At 37.3% G+C, this 18,326-nt stretch overlaps 3 protein-coding genes across 3 annotated transcripts; 2 read left to right on the top strand and 1 right to left on the bottom strand.

The window, feature by feature from the left end:
- Positions 1 to 1,501: 1,501 nt before the first annotated feature.
- LOC128043054 (uncharacterized mitochondrial protein AtMg00860-like) lies at positions 1,502 to 2,990 on the top strand. The gene is made up of 3 exons (XM_052634858.1): positions 1,502 to 1,703; positions 1,967 to 2,109; positions 2,625 to 2,990. The coding sequence occupies exons 1-3, from the start codon at positions 1,502 to 1,504 to the stop codon at positions 2,988 to 2,990; spliced, it is 711 nt and encodes a 236-aa protein (XP_052490818.1).
- Positions 2,991 to 3,772: 782 nt separating this feature from the next.
- Positions 3,773 to 4,677, top strand: LOC105793362 (uncharacterized). Its single transcript, XM_012622276.1, has 2 exons — positions 3,773 to 3,932; positions 4,151 to 4,677. Exons 1-2 carry the CDS (start codon positions 3,773 to 3,775, stop codon positions 4,675 to 4,677), a joined length of 687 nt encoding a protein of 228 aa, XP_012477730.1.
- A 1,665-nt stretch (positions 4,678 to 6,342) lies between these two features.
- On the bottom strand, positions 6,343 to 9,723 carry LOC105791701 (RGG repeats nuclear RNA binding protein A). Its single transcript, XM_012619909.2, has 7 exons — positions 9,231 to 9,723; positions 7,918 to 8,209; positions 7,745 to 7,810; positions 7,482 to 7,611; positions 7,228 to 7,383; positions 7,064 to 7,120; positions 6,343 to 6,795 (listed from the first exon to the last, which is right to left on the bottom strand). Exons 1-7 carry the CDS (start codon positions 9,433 to 9,435, stop codon positions 6,616 to 6,618), a joined length of 1,086 nt encoding a protein of 361 aa, XP_012475363.1. The 5' UTR covers positions 9,436 to 9,723; the 3' UTR covers positions 6,343 to 6,615.
- Positions 9,724 to 18,326: the final 8,603 nt, after the last annotated feature.

The following is an 18,326-nucleotide window of genomic DNA, read 5'->3' as shown; positions in this document are numbered from 1 at the left end:
CGTTTAATGAAACGATGCGGTCGGAGTAATTGTTACTGTCAGGTGTCCAACTCCATTATTTTGTTACTTTTAGTACCAATTGGAAGAGGAAAGCAGTTATGAAATTTCAAAATAGATTTTCAGTATCTTCTTCTTCATTTCTCTCTCAAATCTCTCTTTCTTTTCTTCTTTGCTTCTATTATATTCTTCTTCCATATCTGTCTCGTGACAAAGGTGTTAGAGCTCAGCTGATTCTCATGGCCATCGAGGGCGTTACCACTAGATTGTAGAAGGAAATGGGGGTAATGCAAAACGAGCTTGCTCAGTTGCAAGTTGAGTTTACACAGTTGGATGTGAGGATTGATATGCGTTTGAAGGACTTCCAAGAAGGAATCAAGTCTGAGGTTCGTTTTGAGGTACGATCTGAGCTCCATTCTTTATTCGAACAATATTTTAGGCAAACTACTCATATTACTGTTACTGGACTGGTTTCTAACGAAGGGAAAGGGATTTTAGGGGATCTTCTTCTGGCTTTCCAGCAAAGGAGCATCTAGTGGTGCCTCCTATGTCAGATCTAGGGCATAATGGCGTGTCCTCTCGAGGGGGAACCTTGGATTTTGTGAGTACTCCGTTTCAAGTGAATTGTCTTCATTTTTATGGGGGAAATTTTAGAGGGTGGTGGTCTAAGTTAGAACAGTATTTTGAAGTTGAGGGGTGGGAGATCATGCTAAGGTTCGAGTTGTTATGCTGCATTTAGAAGGGAAGGCATTAGACTGGCACCAATTTTTTGTGCAGAGGCAAGGAGGCCTGCACCAGTTGACTTGGGAGTTGTATGCTAAGGGTTTGAGGGAATATTTTGGATCTGACTCTTTCCTTGATCTTATGGCTAAGCTTGTGTCTCTAAGCAACAAGGATCAGTTGATCAATTCCATGATGGATTTGTAAGTTTGTTAAACCAGCTCTGTTTACCTGAGGCATATGCACTAAGTATCTTCACCAGTAATTTAAAACCTGAGATTGAGCAGTACCTTCGATTGTTCAAGCCCTAAACCTTGGTTGAGGGTTATAATTTGGTTAGGCAGGTTGAGAGTATTGTGTTGGGGCCCTTTAGGAAGGGGTTAATTGTAAGTGGTAGGGCAAGTCCTCTCAAACCCTTGTTTCCCTCTCCTAAGGTACATCATGGTATTGGTGGTTCATTTACAATAAGGGGTCCATGGGGAGTAATTTGGGGCAGCGAACTCCCTCTAAATCTCTATCTCAAGCTGAGTTGGAGGACAGAATGAGGGAAAGCCTTTGTTTCCAGTGTAGTTCTAAATATACACCAGGGCACAAATGTTCCAAATCTCAGTTGTATCAACTCATCATTGAACCACAAGTTGATCAAGACACTGATGCTAAAAGTCCAACATATGAGGATTTTCAATATTGTCCTGAACAATTGGAAACAACAGACCAGAAAACTGAAACTCCTACTCCAATGCTATATTTACATGCTCTTCAGGGATCATAGGGGCACAACACTATGAGATTTTCAACTTTCATTGACCAAACTGAGGTGATTGTCCTGGTTGACTTAGGGAGTACACACAATTTTATGGACTCCAAAGTGGCTAAAAGGTTGAATTTGGCAATGGAAAAGGCAAGTACACTAAGGATGATGGTGGTTAATGGAGTTAAATTGTCAACTCAGGGATTGTGTAGAGTTGTCCAGTGGAAAGCACAAGGTTATAACTTCATAACTGATTTTCTGATTTTTCCAATTAAAGGGTGTGACCTGGTGTTGGGTATTCAGTGGATCTTGTCCCTTGGTTTCGTTATTTGGAATTTTTTAAGCTTGATTAAGCAATTTGATTACATGGGACAATGTTGTATTCTCCAAGGCACTATACTAGGATCCTTACAAATTGTTCATAGCAGCCAACTATCCAAATGCTTGAGCATGGTAGAAAATGGTCCATATCCTATGTTGTTGACTTCATGTGATCAGACTACACTTACTATGCCCTCAGTTCAGTTGCCCAAGACTTGCAAGCCTTACTCAATGAGTTTGAGGATGTATTCCAAACTCTTAAAGGACTACCTCCTAATCGGTTACATGATCATAGGATCCCATTGATAGATGAAACAAAGGCAGTCAAAATAAGGCCATAGAGGTACCTTGCAGTACTGAAGACAGAAATTGAAAAACTCATACAAGAAATGTTGCAAACTGGCATAATTCGTGATAGCAACAGTCTTTTTGATTCCTCTATGGTGATGGTGAAGAAAAAAATGGCAATTGGAGGCTGTGCATTGACTACAGACAGCTCAACCAACCGACCATTAAGGATAGGTTCCTTATACCTTTCATTGAAGAACTTCTTGATGAACTAGGCCAGCCAAATTTCTTTTCTAAGTTGGACTTGAGATCAGGCTATCACCAGATAAGAATGTGGGAGAGGGATATGCACAAAACAACCTTTAAAACACATGAAGGCCATTATGAATTCTTGGTCATGCCCTTCGGCTTGACCAATGCTCCCTCCAGCTTTCAATCACTAATGAACTCAGTCTTTAGACAACTATTGGGGAGGTCAGTCCTAGTATTCTTTGATGATATACTTGTTTACTCCAAAAACTGGTTAGACCAATTGGCTTATTTGTAGGAAGTGTTACAATTTTTGAGGTTCAACCAGCTTTATGCTAAAAGAACTAAGTGTACCTTTGGAGCAACTCAAGTTAAGTATCTAGGACACATTATTTCTAGGGGAGTAGTTAGCATGGATAAGGTAAAAGTGAAGAGTGTTCTCAGTTGGTCTACTCCACAATCTGTAAGGGAACTGAGTGGCTTCCTTAGCTTGTCAAGTTATTATAGAAGGTTCATCAAGGGATATGGTTTGTTGGCCAAGCCTCTCACTACTTTGTTGAAGAAGGATGTTGTATGGAAATGGACTGAGCTTGCACAGACAACCTTTGAACAGCTTAAGGAAGCCATCTATCAAGCACCAGTCTTGGCTTTGCCTAATTTCTAAGAGATCTTTTGTGTGGAGACAAATGCGAGTGGACAAGGGAAAACCAGTAGCCTTTTTCAACAAATCCTTGGGAGTCAAACATCAGGCTCTGTCCACATATGACAAGGAAATGCTAGTAGTGCTTTTAGCAGTCAAAAAGTGGAATCCTTACCTGATTGGGAGACACTTCCAGATTAAAACAAACCACCAAAGCTTAAGGTTTCTGTCTGAGCAAGAAGAAATTACCCCCTATTAACAACAATGGGTTGCTAAGATGTTGGGTTATGATTATTCTATTTCTTATAGAAAAGGAGTCCAAAATATAGTGGCAGATGCCTTGTTAAGAAAGTTTTATGAGCAGAATCACTAATTTTTCTAGTGTGTGGGGAGTATAAGCCCTTCTTGGTCTGAGCTATGGGATCAAATTGTGACTTTTTATGGAACAGACATCAAACTGCAGCAGTTGTGCCAAGAACTCCAAGAGCAACCCCAGCTTCGCCTTAAGTATTCTTGGGATGGTAGGTTACTTAGAAGGTTGGGAAAATTTGTGGTGGGACACAATGACAAACTCAGGAGGCACATATTTGATCTTTTCCATTGTAGTTCATTGGGAGGCCATTCTGGCATACATGCCACTAGGCATAGAATATCTGGCCTATTGTACTGGAAAGGGCTTTCCAAGGATGTGAAAAGATGAGTTCGAAAGTGTGTTACATGTCAGAGATGCAGAGTTGATAATTCAGCTTCTCCAAGGCTGTTGCAACCACTTCCCATACTAGAACGAGCTTGGACAAACCATAAGTATGGATTTTGTAGAGGGCTTGCCTACTTCCAAGGGGAAATCCACAATTCTAGTAGTGGTGGATAGGCTAACCAAGTATGGCCACTTCATTGCCTTGGCTCATCCCTTCACTGCTTTGACAGTAGAACAAGAATATCTAACCCAAGTCTACAAACTTCATGGTATGCCAAGTCAATTATGTCTGACAGGGACAGGGTTTTTATTAGTAACTTTTGGCAAGAGCTCTTTAGGCACTTAGGCACCAAACTCCAGATGTCTACTGCCTACCATCCCCAAACTAATTGCCAGACAGAGATCCTTAGCAAATTTTTAGAAAGCTATCTAAGGTGTATGACTGGTGAAAAGCCTTTTAATTGGGTGACCTGGCTACCTTTGGCAGAGTGGCGGTACAATACCACCTACCACTCAGCCATTAAAACCACCCCTTATGAAGCGTTTTATGGTCAAGATCCTTCCATTCACCTACCCTACTTAGCTGGTGCTTCTCGGGCAGCTACAATAGATAGAACTTTGCAACATAGGGAAGTCATGAGGAAGATTATGAAGTTTCACCTGAAACGAGCTCAAGATAGGATGAAGCAAATGGCTAATAAGTGGAGGTCTAAGAGGGAATTTAAGGTAAGAGATCTAGTTTACTTAAAGCAGCAACCATACATGCAACACTTACTAAGGAAATTCAAAAATCAGAAGTTGTCACCTAGGTATTTTGGCCTTTTCCCAGTGGAAGTTAGGGGAAGACAAGTTGCTTATAAGTTGATTCTGCTACCAACAACTCGTATTTGTTCTACCTTTCATGTTTCCCAGCTGAAGAAACATATTGGTTCAGCAGTGAGTTCATCAGTGTTGCCACCAATGGGATTTGATGGTGCCCTCCTTAAAGAACCAGTTCGAGTGTTAGATGAATGACCAAAGAAGGGAATCAAGCTATCATAGAGATTCTGGTAGAGTAGGCTGACACGTTTCCTGAAGATTCTACTTGGGAAAATTTGAAGGAGATTTAGCAAAGGTTCCCTACTTTTGATCCTTGAGGATAATGATCTTGTTTAGGGGGGGAGGGTATTTGTTATGGAACAAAGCTTCAACAGTCATTTCATATTTCTATTATTGTCATTGTTATTTCTTATAATTGTAAACGTTGCTTTTTATTTCTAGTTTTAGTTGTACAGTGCGTTTTGGCTAAGGGGATTAACAACTTGCTTAAATGATTCATTTTGATAGGAACACCGTTTAATGAAACGGTGAGGTTTGAGCAGTTGTTAGTCTGCTAGTTGTCCAAGTCCATTATTTTGTTACTTTTAGTACCAATTGGAAGAGGAAAGCAGTTATGAAATTTGAAAACAAATTTTCAGTATCTTTTTCTTCATTTCTCTCTCGAATCTCTCTTTTTTTTCTTCTTTGCTTTTATTATCTTCTTCTTCCAGATCTATCTCGTGACATAGTCACTCAACTTTCTGAAATAAAATATTTTTGTCATTATTTCATTATTGGCTATTAGATGAGTGACGAAAAGCTGGCATGTTTTATTGATCTAATAATAAATTTAACCTTTCAATATTTATATATTCTATCAATTTGATCCAAAATCTAAAAGTTAAAAAAAAAAGAAAAATTATTTAAAAAAGTCATTTCTTTTAAATATTTCTTAACGCACCTCTAAAACCCACTGAATAAGAAAACTATTTAACACCATTCAGTATTATGCTCATTTTAAATTAATTGCATCTTCGTGAAAATGGTAAAAGAAATCAAGTTGACTTATATCCTACTAAAAATCATATTTTAAATTGATATCATATTATTTAATTAAATTCATTTAAACAAAAATTTTTAAACGATTACAAAACATTTATTTTGATTTTTTCTTAATTTAAAATATACAAAGATCTAATATTCGAGTAGAGAAAACAATACAATTTAAAATTTTTCATGAAATGGAAAACTTTGAAAAAAAAAATTTTCATCTAGTATTTTTCAACTTGGACATGCCATCAATAACTTCCAAACTTAGATGGTTCAAGCATATCGGTCGAACGACCAAAGTCTCAAAAAATCTAATTCAAGAAATGAAAATACAAATTGAATTGAACAAAGAGAGAGAACTTTATCAATTCAATATCCAATGGGAATGCCTAAATTCATCTCTCTAATACTCATCAACTTATGGTCATTTTCCTTTTAATCATTTCATATACATTTTTTCTTTTTATTTTCTAATACATATTTTTTAAAATTTTTTTAAAATCATTTTTATAACTTTAATAATAAATGAATGTCCAAAATGAGATTTTACATATAAACTCCATTCCATTCAGATTCGGTTAAAATATGCCATATAAGTATCTCTATTATTTGAAAATTTAAAATTTAATCCATGTACTAATATCTCAAAATTAAATGTTGAAATGCAATCGCGATTAAAAGGCAACAGAATTCATCTCATGGAAGCCAAAGAGTGGAGACAACTCAAGCATGGCAAAAGTAGGAATAGAGAATCATAGGCTTTACTTCCCCTGCATCAGTATTATTCATCTTTAGATTCAGGGGAACACAACTAAAATGGTCGAAAACAAGTAGCAAACTAGTTCCATCTATTCCAAAAGAAAACTGAGCAGTGAGCAATAACAGTAAGATCACAGCATAACAATAGTGGGGGCAATAACCCCAAAAAAACAAAAAGAGAAAGAAACCCTGAAACATACATTTTACAACATAAAATTCAGAGATACTTTGGCGACAGGAAACCAGATTATTTTATCTTATTCCCAGCCCGAAATTTAAAAGTACCTAAAATTCCAATAAAACCCATGGATATCATAGATGGGGTTCTAATGGAATCTCACTTCTTCACTTGCCCCCAAGAGTTGGGAAGTGCCCAGGGTCTTCAATGGATGGTGCTGCCACATCTCTTGCGGCACTACCTCCACCGAATCCTCTTGAGCCGCGCCCACGACCGCGTCCACGTCCACTTGGATTATAGTACCTCTCCCCTTCAGCTGGCTTCAGAAATTCATTAATGCTGACAGACTACCCACCACCACATGTATACGGACCATCAGTACATGCCAGCAAAACATATAAATGCAAGCTACAGATAAACTTGCACAAAACAGTAAAAGCACATATCCAAGCTTTAATCATGGAAGAGAAAGGGAAAAAGGGAAAATCTTAAATCAAAGGAGTCTGATAACAGCATAAACTAAGGCCCCTTAAATACAGAATAATCGCGTGATTGAGGTTCAAACAGGAAAAGGGGCAAGTTATGACACAGGCTAATAAAAATAAGTAAAAATACCTTTTTTGCTCTCTCTTCTTTCTCATAAGCCTCTTTTCTCTTATCTTTATCAGATCCCTGTAGAAGCCAATTATAGGGAACAAGTGATTAATACTACATATTTTCCCAATAATAAGATGAAGTCATTAATGACGAACTTCTCAAAGTGAATCAAAGGGTCTTACCAATTTGATGAAGACCTCATCATTATTCTTCTTGTTTGAAAGCTGCTGCATAGATTCAAACTCCTTGGCATCTACTTTTCTTTCCTCGATCTTGAGAGCCTGCAGAGCCTTCCTCTTCTCTTCCAGCACCTTCTCATACTCCTCAAGAGTCATCTCCTATAAAAATGCAATATGAAAGGTTGAACAAAGTAATAGCCAAATTAGCAGCTATCATATATAATTAACAAAAGTTGCAGACGTCAATAACCCTTTACCTTATCCTCGGGCTCTTTTTCTTCAGGCTCGTTTGAAGCACTCTCCTTGTTAGCCTCTCTAGCATCCTCTTCTCCTGCTGGCTTTTCATCACCTAAATTCCTCTCACCTTCATTGGTAACTTCAGTCACCCTTAACAATAAAAATACAATATTTCATTTCATTTTATGATTATAATATGGGAAGAAGAGTGAAACAAAGTGATATTTTATTGATTTTACAATAAAATTGAAGGTTGTGATTGTAACTTCTAGAGATAACTCACTGAGCAAGTTCATCAGTCTGAGTTCCCCAATTTCCACGACCAGAACCTTCACGTTTGAGCTCATTCCTGCAGACATGAACAGAAAGCAAAAACATCAGTTTTGAGACTTGGCTAAAATGCTGACATGCAGAATATATAAAAGCTAATGTCAAACAAACGCTTCTTTCTTTTACCCGCGCCCAGTCCCACTACGGCGTTCATACAACCTGCGAGGTTGCTCCCCATCTGCATCTTCCCCATTACTGAAACCGCCACGGCGACCACCACGGTAAGGTCGAGGACCACCATAGCCACGCCTTTCAGAGGGTTTTCCACTCTCTCCATCTTCAGGTACAGCACTATTGCTGAAGGAATTCTCATCATTTGCAAAATCACGTCTGTATCCACTGCTACCACCACGACCACGTCCATATCCTCGCCCACCACGGCCTCCGCCACGAGCACCTTCATTCTTTGCCTCCCTCACTTTAAAAGAACACGACATCAGTGATAAGCCCAAGAGAGCTATAAAGAAACTATAATTGACTATTAGATAAAAAAATATTTCGAGTAACTGTGATAACTATCAAGATGATATCAAAGCTACAACTATCAAGCTTCAGTAAAAACAAATTGCATACCAATGCATAAGCACTTTGAAAAGGAGTAAAAAAGAACTCCTTTTTGATGGAACACCAATTGACACTTTCAGAGAATATGATATAAAAGACAAGAGTTCCCCACAGAATGCAGATTTCATTTCTATAGTTAAGGCATGCACCTTTGGCACTGTGCCTCAGCATCAAACAACAAAAGCGCCTCAAGACCTCTTGGCAAGATGCATTGGATTAGAAGTTTGCTTGATTGAAGTTTTCTTTAGTTTCATTCATTTTTTATTTTATTTTTCATTAATTTTACCTTTACTAAGAAGAGAAGAACACTACCAAACACTCTACTTCTCAATGCTTGATTATTCAACAACAGACATGAGATCCAAAAAAAAAAAAACCATGCACATTGGCCAACAAAAAATTGTACATTTCATTTTTTTGTAGGATAATGAGATTAAAGTTTGATCTATCTTTTAGAGGTGTATTATCATTACCATATATCTTAAGCTTTTATACCACATATAAGGATTCTAGTAGCTTGAGTGCAACTTGACAGCATTGGATTTCATTTTAGAAAAGAAATAACAGCAACAAACCAATATGCGTTCCGGAATCTTTTGCTCTGTTCACTATAAGAAGTAAGTCTATACAGATAAGAAACTCTCAATGATTATATTCCAAGTAAATAATCGACAACAAATAGTCTTTAACAATCAGAGTCCAACTGCACTTTACAAGAAACGAAACCGAAGCAGAATAAACTTAAACCCACTAACCCCCCCCCCCCAGAGTTCGACCATTAAGAAAATGAAACTTGAATTTAACACAATCGGGTAAACTCAAGACCCAATACAGAGAGCAGAAAATAATGAGTCACTTTGATAGAGAAAACTTACCAGCCTGAGTAGGAGGGAGAGGCTTGGAGGGAAGCTTAGCCTGAGTTGCAGGCAGCGTCTTAGCTTGAGGCTTTGCTGGGCCCTTCTTTGGAGCAGCAGCAGTGGCAGTGGCCGCTGCGACGGCCTTTTGCTGAGCAGCGATCAGCAATGATAGTTCCCCAGTGTCGTCATCCCCCAACAAATCAAAAGGGTTCAAACCAGCCATTTCTTTTTTTTAATGAACAATCCACACTAACCACTTCCAAACCCCCTAGAATCTTTCTTTTATAATAACCACAAAATCCCTTACTCTTACAAAACTTCCATTAGATTTTTATATTATGAAACCAAACCAATCTTCTAATAAATTAAAAAAAAAAGTTAGAAAAGGTACTGTAGAAAGAAAAACCCTAGCCGCAAAAAGGATAAGAGTTAAGAGTATAGGACTGTCAGAGAGACTCTCAGAGAGAGAGAAAGAGAAACCTAATCTGACAGAAAAAGTCTCTTTTTCTTCACTATGGTAATTTTTTTTTTGAAATTTCTTTGTTATGGCTGCATAGAGTTCCTTGTACTATTAAAATTAAAAAAATTAACCTCTAAATTTTTATATTTAAATATTAAGCTCTTGTACTTTTATTATGTATTTGTGTTCACCAACCCAAAACCTAGATAAAATATAAATTGCCTACCTGTGACTCGGTTGGGCCTAACCAGTTGGATGTGTGTAGGTCTTGTAGTGGGGGTTCGCTAAAGGGGCTAACAAGGGTAGTTTGCAATCCCAGTTCACATGTGCAAGGAGTTCGTATGTGAGGGCTACGAAGTCCAGCAAACAGACCAGACAATACACGTGTCCAACATGCATAGAGCCTACCAAGAATGTCAATTTCATGAACAATAATCATGTGTATAAATATTTGATTGTCCCCTTCAATGAGACACAACAAAAAAAATTCAACAATTGGTGCGGTGAGCGTGGACATATTTTCGACCAACGAATTTCTTTTCAGTTTGATAAAAATTGCCAAAGTTATGATGGCTTACCCGAATGAAAATTTCCCTTTCGATCTTTCACTTGGACAACTTGAAGCCTAGAGTTATTGCAGCCAACTTGCTGGAACGGACTTGTTTGTCGACTAGTTTGCTGATCGGTTGAAAAATCTAGGTAATTTGGCTCACCCGAGAGTTTCAAGCCCATTCGACTTAAACCTTCCTTCTGGTCACAGATTGCCACTTCCTTCCAACCAATAAGCATCACCGCAACAATTCCTTGCTCTTTAAGAGTAGATGAAGTTTATGAGGGAACAAATGGTTGCACAAAATGCATGGTTTGAACAGCAACAAACTTTTCAACAGGAGTTATTAAAACAAAATGAAGAACTTAAAATAAAGGTACAATCTGATGATTTTGACTTTCACGATAAAATGACCATGTAGGATGAAGGCCCAGGCTTACATGTGAGGGAATGGCAAAATGAGATGGATGCATTGTGGCGAGATGTGAGGGCATTGCCTCTTGAGTCTAGGGACATGGACTGACTTTTCTGTTCTAACAATCCATTGGCCCCGGAGGTAGCAGCAATAAGTCTACTGCGTGATTTTAAGGTCTTAAAAGACATGTTCGAGGGTAGGAGAGACCTACGAGCCTACCTGATGCAATATAACGATTATATGAATGTAATGGAAGCCTTGGACCCTACGAAGTGTAAATCTTTTTCCACAACGCTTAAGGGAAGTACGAATTATTGGTACTTATCTTTTCTTTAAGGCTCAGTCCGAAGTTTGTCCCAATTGGGTCAGATGTTTCTAAGAAGGTTCAAGGCTCACAGAACGATCATGAGCACACCTATGGGATTAATGTTCGTAAAACAGAGAGAAATAGAGTCTCTCTAAGATTACGTGAAGCGATTTCATGCAGCAACACTGAATACGAAGAACCTTGAGGACCAATGGGCTATCGATGCCTTCATCATGGGGTGCAAAATGAACATGTACAATACTCCTTTCTGGTAACAAGCCTCAGACTTTAGCGAACTTGTATGAGTGGGCTCACAAGTTCGCGGAAGCAGAAGATATTAAGAGAGCGATGCGTGGCACATTTCAATGAGATGGAAGACAGTTCAGAAAGAGAAAAAGAGCTCGCAGTAGGTAGGGGTAACCCAACTAGGCTCTACGTGCCCGAGCTAATAGACAACAGAGAATGCAAGTATAGGGTAATTCTCCCAAGACTCCTCAGGGATCTCAACCCAAGCAAACAAGAAGGTATATATCTCAAGGTATGTTTGAGGCCTACACTCCATTGAACGCTACTCATGTATACATATTGAACCAGGTAAAGAGTTTAGGTAGCCTGCTTAAGCTATCTCTTATGAGGCAGAGTTCCAAAAGGTTAAATTCTAGGGATAGGTGTGCTTTCTATAATGATGTGGTGCACAAAATCGAATATTATTTTACTTTGAAAGATGCTATCGAAGAGACAGTGAGAAATGATGAGCTCTCTGAGTTTGTGGATCAAGGTACTATCCATGTGATTGTAGGCATAGATGAGGTCTGAGCAAGTTCTAATGCGAAGAGAAAAAGCCACATGATGAGTGTTATGATAGTAAATCCACCTAAAAGGCATATCAATAGGGAAAATGGAATATTGAGTTTGGTAATGACGATGAGGAGTTCATGTGTGATGAAGAAAGGAATGACCCGATGGTAATATCTGTAACGATCATAGGTTTTGAGGTAAGAAGAATATTGGTTGATAGTGGGAGCGCGATAGAGGTTATAACCCAGGAAGCTTATCAAAAGAAGGGCTTGAAGGAACAGGTTTTGCCTAATGCTAGTCCGCTATATGGTTTTGCTAACCACCTAGTTGAGGTAAATGGTTCTACCCACTTTGCCAGTCACCTTGGGAGATAGTGAGCATACGACTACAGAATATGTCCAGTTTTTTATCGTAGACCATCCTGTGGAGTATAATGCCATTTTTGGGTGCCCGATTATAAGAACAGTAAAGATAGTAATGGTGACATTTTGTATAAAGATCAAATTTTCGATAAGGACAATGATGGAGTTCAGGCGATCTGGCCAGCGAACAACGAGACAATGTCACATGTTGTTTGTGAAACAGGCACGAGAGTCTGCAACCGAGGGGAAGAGTTCGTAGAGCACAAAGTTGGTTAGTCAAGCCTTTGACTTAGATAGACTAGATGAGATGGATGAAGAGAGAAGTAAGAAACCTGAAGTAGTAGAGCACACAGAGGCTTTACAGCTATTTTACGATGATGAACAAAGGAAAATTAAAATTTCATCAATATTATTACCTGAAGAAAAAGACACTTTAGTTCAGTTTTTGAAAGCGGACTCCGATGTTTTGCCTGGTCAGCAGCAGATATGCCAGGGATTGACTCGTAAGGTAATTGTCTACAGGCTAAATGTACTTCCTGAAGCCAAGCTTGTTAAGAAGAAAAAGAGAAAGTTTGCTTCGCAGGTGATGGAAGCCGTGAGGCAAGAGGTAGCCAAATTGTTGTCGGCAGGTTTTATCAGGGAAGTTGAGTATCTAAATTGGGTCACAAATGTGGTTATGGTGAACAAAAAAAATGGCAAATTGAGGATGTGTATTGCTCCACCAACCCCAACAAAGCGTGCACTAAGGACAACTTCCCTTTACCCTCGATTGACCGTTTGGTTAATGCTTCTTTAGGTCACAAGTTCATGAGCTTAATGGACACATTTTAGGGTTATAACCAAATTTTGTTGGATCAATATGACCATGAGAAAATAACTTTCATCACTGAGGAGGGGTTGTTCTGCTATCGGGTTATGCTTTTTGGCCTCAAGAATGTCGAAGCAACCTATTTGAGACTGGTGAACAAGATTTTTAAGAAGTAGATAGGGCATGGTCTTGAAATTTATGTCGATGATATGTTAGTAAAAAGTACAACCATGGAAGAGCACGTGCGAAACTTGTCAGAGGTGTTCGTAGTTTTGAGGACCCACAACATGGAGTTGAACCTTGAGAAGTGTGCTTTTGGTGTACGAGCTGGTAGGTTTTTAAGCTTTATGATCTCAGAAAGGGGGATAGAGGTGAACCAAAAAAAGATTCATACTATCTTGGAAATGCCTCATCCGCAGACTATTATAGATATTCTGTTCCTCACGGGAAAAATAATGGCGCTTAACAGGTTTATCTCTAGGATAGCGGATAAATGCCTTCCCTTCTTCAAAGCCCTGATGACCTCCTTTTTGTGGACTGAGGAGTATCAATCAACCTTTGAAAAGCTTAAGTTATACATCACCTCCCTACCACTTCTGAAGTTACCACGAGTGGGAGGGACCCTCTATTTGTACTTGGCTACCTCATAGGAAACAATTGCAGTAGTCCTAGTTAGAACAGAAGACGTTCATCAATTCCCAGTATACTACGTCAGTAAGGTACTCTAGAACGGCGAGCTGAGGTATTCAAAAATTGAAAAATTCATCTTTACTCTAATTTTTGCAACTCGTAAGCTACGCCCCTACTTCTAGGCTCATCTAGTTGTCGTCATGACTAATAAGCTTATAAAAGAAATTTTATCTAAATCTGATACTTCGGGAAGGGTGAAGAAGTGAAGTATCGAGTTAGCTGAATTTGGCATGGAGTTTGCCCTGAGAACAACCATAAAAGGACAGATATTAGTCGACTTTATAGTCGAGTGCTCTTTTGAAAAGACTGTTGATCCAGTAGGTAATATAGTGTGTAACTTGAAATATAGAGCTATGAATATTTTATGAAATTAAACGTGTATGGTACTCATAATTTCCTGTGAACAATTGATGAACAACAAAAATTTATGTAACACTCGTATCCGTCACCAGAATAGGGATTACGAGAATGCTATAGCAAGTTAATAGAAATAAACAGGTAAAAATCATGATCATTACAATATAATTTCTCAAATACCATAAAGTAATTAAATTACAATAATAACTTACATTTACGAGGCTTAAATCAAGCTTAAAGGGACTAAAGAAATAATCTTAAAATTTTCAGGGACTAATTTGAAATAAGTCAGGAAATTTTAGGAAAATATGAAAAATTTCAAAAACAAGGGACACACAGCTGTGTGACATAGCCCAGGCCTTGTGAGTATTCGAAATTGGGATACATGGCCGTGTCCCAGCCCGTGTCTTAAACCATGTAACTCACTAACTTGATACACACGACCGTGTCGCAAATTGTGTGCCATACAGTGTAACTTTCTGACTTAATACACACTACTATGTCGCAGACCGTGTGACTCACTGACTTGTTACACACAGCCATGTCATAGACCATGTGTGGCACACGGCCGTGTGATAGCCCGTGTCCTAGGCCCTGTGCACCTAAATGAACGTTAAACATTAAGTTTACCATTTCAAGGTTTCTTGAACACTAAGCAATCCATTTACCAACCATTAGACTTATTCAAAATTCCATTAAACATGCTCAAATCATGCTAAATCAACCATCTTAAATGCCTAACCAATGTACCCTCAATGGTACCGCAAGTATACACATTTATACAAACATATAAATCATCAACTATTCATCCATTCAAAATATATAATCTTATCAATTTTAAGCTGAATACCTAACCTTATAACTTGCTAAGTTAATATCAAACATGTATCATATTTATTCATAGCAAAGCTTACCAAAAACTTAACCACAACTTCACAAAATGAACTATATTCACCACCAAACCTAGCAATCATGTAACAATCATCATATTACAAGACAACATCGATTAAAAGATTAACTAATTACATGCCTTATAGATATATATACATATCAAACGAGGTTATTGACATAACAACTTATTACATGCCATATAATCCAAAATAAACGTTCAAAAACTACTGAAATCAGAGGGATAGTGTGACTTGAGTGTTGATCTGATCATCCAACCCTCAAAAGTATCTACAAGAAACAAAAATGAACACAAGTAAGCTTATTGAAGCTTAGTAAGTTCAAGAGACAGAAACAATAAATCTTACCGAAGTAAATATAACAATTTAATCAAACATAATTCAACAACAAATGTTTCCTGTCATCCACAATTTCAAACCAGTGAATTACATAGTTCAATTTAAAGCTCAATAATAATTTCCGGAAAACATACATGTCCATAACAGAGTCAATTCAAGATATCTAGTACATGTCATGTCATTCAAAGTCATTAAACATGTTATAATACAATAATTTACGACTTGATGGATGACTTACAGATACGAGTACATAAGTAATCTAACCAAAACACCCCAAATGCTCATAAGAGCTAATCCAACCGTTAACATGCCAAATGCTCACAAGAGCTAATCCAACCAATAACACGCCTCGACACTAAGTGCCTAGCCCGTAGGCTATACATCTGCCCCTCATAACACGCCAGAACAAGATAGTATAATACAAGGATTTGCAACAAATGTTGAACCTCAGTATACTCGGGAAAAATATATAAAACACACCACATCAATCTCCACTCCAATATCTGCATAGCACGCTGTCATTCAGTTGTTCTCTATCTCGCATTCATTCGGCCCAAGTACCAAAATTCAATAACATTTTCCCAAACAACTTTACATCACCAATAGAATAATTAACATCCACTATTTCATACCATATCATCATACAATTCATATAGATATTAAATTAAAAATTGAACGAGCTTACCTGGACTAAATTGTAATAGTTGCAAAAGTTTAAGGACTATTTTGTAATTTTCCCCTTTTTACGTAAATCAAAAAGGTCTTAATCTAAAATGTACAATTTCCCAATTATTAGCTTACATTTCATATTCTAGTTAACTCTGCATTTTATACCCTTTTATGTAACACCCCTAACTCGTATCAGTCGCCGGAACAAGGTTACGAAGTATTACCAGTATTTGCAAATCAAGTAAACTGATATTTCTCATCATATAGTATTCATATCATAAGACAATCTTAAAGTCCCTTATATGAGCTCTCGAGGCCCAAAATACACATTAGAAATAAATCGGGACTAAACCCAGTACTTAGAGAAATTTTTTTTTCAGGAAACATAAAAAATTTTCAAAGGTGCTGTGGACACACGCCCGTGTGGCCAGGCCGTGCGGCTCACACGGTCAAGAGGCACGACCGTGTCTCAGGCCGTGTGGGCATTCGAAATAGGGGCACACGGCAATGTCCCAGCCCGTTTCCAAACTTGGGAGCTCTCTTACTTGGGTCACACGGCCAAGCCACACGCCCATGTGTTAGGCCGTGTGAACATACTGACTTGTACAAATTTCTAAGTTACAGGGGATACATGGCCGTGTCACTTGACCGTGCGTCAGACACGACTGAGACACACACCCGTGTCTCTACCCGTGTGGACGAAAATAGGCCATTTCAAGACCACATTTCTCACCCATTTTTGTACCAACCTAAACACAACATTTTAACACATCAATAAGCCATAACAAAGTAATCAAACAAGCCAAAATCATGTTTTAAACATGACATATCATCACAAATACCCAAATTCTCGAACTTACCTATTTAATCAATCTAGCAATTCTACTAAAGTTTACCACAAATTAAATACATACAAGCATAAATCATTCACACACAAATCACAAATTTACTTCATTTCCAAACCAAAATATATATTTAAATTGATTATATAAACAAAACATCACTCCTGACATTTACACAAGCCAAACTTTAATCAAATCCACACCAACCCTATACATGCCATATAAACCGTATTAAATGTTTCAAAAACTACCAAAATAAGCTAGATAGTGTGATTTGAGTGTTGATTCGGTCGCTCAACCTTTCGATAATCTACAAAGGTAATAAACAATACACATAAATCAATTAAATAAATCTTACAGAACCTACTATAACAAATCAATTAAATAAAAATCATTCATGTAAACTCCCTGTCAACCACAACTTAAATCGATGAATACATTTGTTTCAAGTCAATACCAAAAATAAATAATATTTCTTTCGATTTCAATATATAAATCACCTTTCCAAATATTTCCCAAATTGAAGAACGACTTACGAATAAGAGTACATCGTTTTCAGAAGCCCGAAAGCTGAACAGAAGCTCATAAGAGCTAAACAGAATCCGATAAGGGTTGAACAGAAGCTCATAAGGGTTTAACAGAAGCTCATAAAAGCTAAAAAGAAAGTAAAACATGAGAGTTCGTAACAAATGCTGAACCTCAGTTTACTTGGGTAATTTGCTGTCGTTTTCCTCCAATATCGCCATGCACCACATAACGAATGTACTCAAATCTCGCATTCCATTTAATCTGAATATTCAATACAAAATTATAAATTCAACAATAATTCATTTTCAACAATAGAATAAATATATATAATACCATTCATCAAATCAATATAATTATTAAAGCTTAACCGTACGAACTTACCTGGGTTAAATTGTAATACTTGTAAAAGTTCAGGGACTATTCCGCTAATTTTCCTTTTTCACGAGTATCTACGGGATCTTCATCTAAAATATAAAAGTACTCATTCATTAGCATATATTTCAGTTCCAATTCATTTCACAATTAATACCCTTCAATTTTCAAATTTACACAATTATCTCAAACATTTACAACTTTTTTAATTTAGTCCCTTAACTAGTTAATCTATAAAATTAACTAATTTTGTCAATTAATAATTTATCTAAATATTCTAGGCTACTATACAACTCTTAATTAAACATAAATTTAATACCAAACCCTAATATTTTAAATTTTTCACAATTTGATCCTATAATCAATATTTAACAAAATCACTTTATAAAATCATCATACAACAAAATCAAAACTCTAAATCCATGTTATTCATGAAAACCATCTATTATTAATCAACGGTAACTTTCAAAATTTCTAATAAAATCAAAAACTAAGGTAGGGTTTAGTTGTACCTAATTGTAATAATCTCAAAAATATAAAAATGACAAGAAACGGGTAAGAATTAGACTCACGTGCAGCAAAAACATGAAAAACCAACTTAGAAACTCTCTCCCATGTCGGTTTACTAAAGTTGAAGAAAATTGTTAAGATTTCTCTTTTAATTTCAATTTGTATGTTTAATTTCATGCAAATTACAATTTTTCCATCC

The sequence above is a fragment of the Gossypium raimondii genome, chromosome 8 (genome assembly GCF_025698545.1).
Source record: "Gossypium raimondii isolate GPD5lz chromosome 8, ASM2569854v1, whole genome shotgun sequence".
Classification (NCBI taxonomy): Eukaryota; Viridiplantae; Streptophyta; class Magnoliopsida; order Malvales; family Malvaceae; genus Gossypium; species Gossypium raimondii.
Note: the sequence above shows the minus strand (reverse complement) of the source record. Positions and strands in the feature narration are given on the sequence as shown.

What these genes read in the sequence shown, in the direction of transcription:
- LOC128043054 (XM_052634858.1), top strand. Translation starts at nt 1,502, where the DNA reads ATGAGATTTTCAACTTTCATTGACCAAACTGAGGTGATTGTCCTGGTT. An exon ending in TGTCCAGTGGAAAGCACAAG is followed by an intron (nt 1,704 to 1,966) that starts GTTATAACTTCA and finishes TCATGTGATCAG; the next exon opens with ACTACACTTACTATGCCCTC. An exon ending in CATTGATAGATGAAACAAAG is followed by an intron (nt 2,110 to 2,624) that starts GCAGTCAAAATA and finishes GCTTATTTGTAG; the next exon opens with GAAGTGTTACAATTTTTGAG.
- LOC105793362 (XM_012622276.1), top strand. Translation starts at nt 3,773, where the DNA reads ATGGATTTTGTAGAGGGCTTGCCTACTTCCAAGGGGAAATCCACAATT. An exon ending in CCAAGTCTACAAACTTCATG is followed by an intron (nt 3,933 to 4,150) that starts GTATGCCAAGTC and finishes TACCTTTGGCAG; the next exon opens with AGTGGCGGTACAATACCACC.
- LOC105791701 (XM_012619909.2), bottom strand. Translation starts at nt 9,435, where the DNA reads ATGGCTGGTTTGAACCCTTTTGATTTGTTGGGGGATGACGACACTGGG. An exon ending in CAGACTGATGAACTTGCTCA is followed by an intron (nt 7,612 to 7,744) that starts GTGAGTTATCTC and finishes TTTATTGTTAAG; the next exon opens with GGTGACTGAAGTTACCAATG. An exon ending in AAGAAGAGAGAGCAAAAAAG is followed by an intron (nt 6,796 to 7,063) that starts GTATTTTTACTT and finishes GGTGGTGGGTAG; the next exon opens with TCTGTCAGCATTAATGAATT.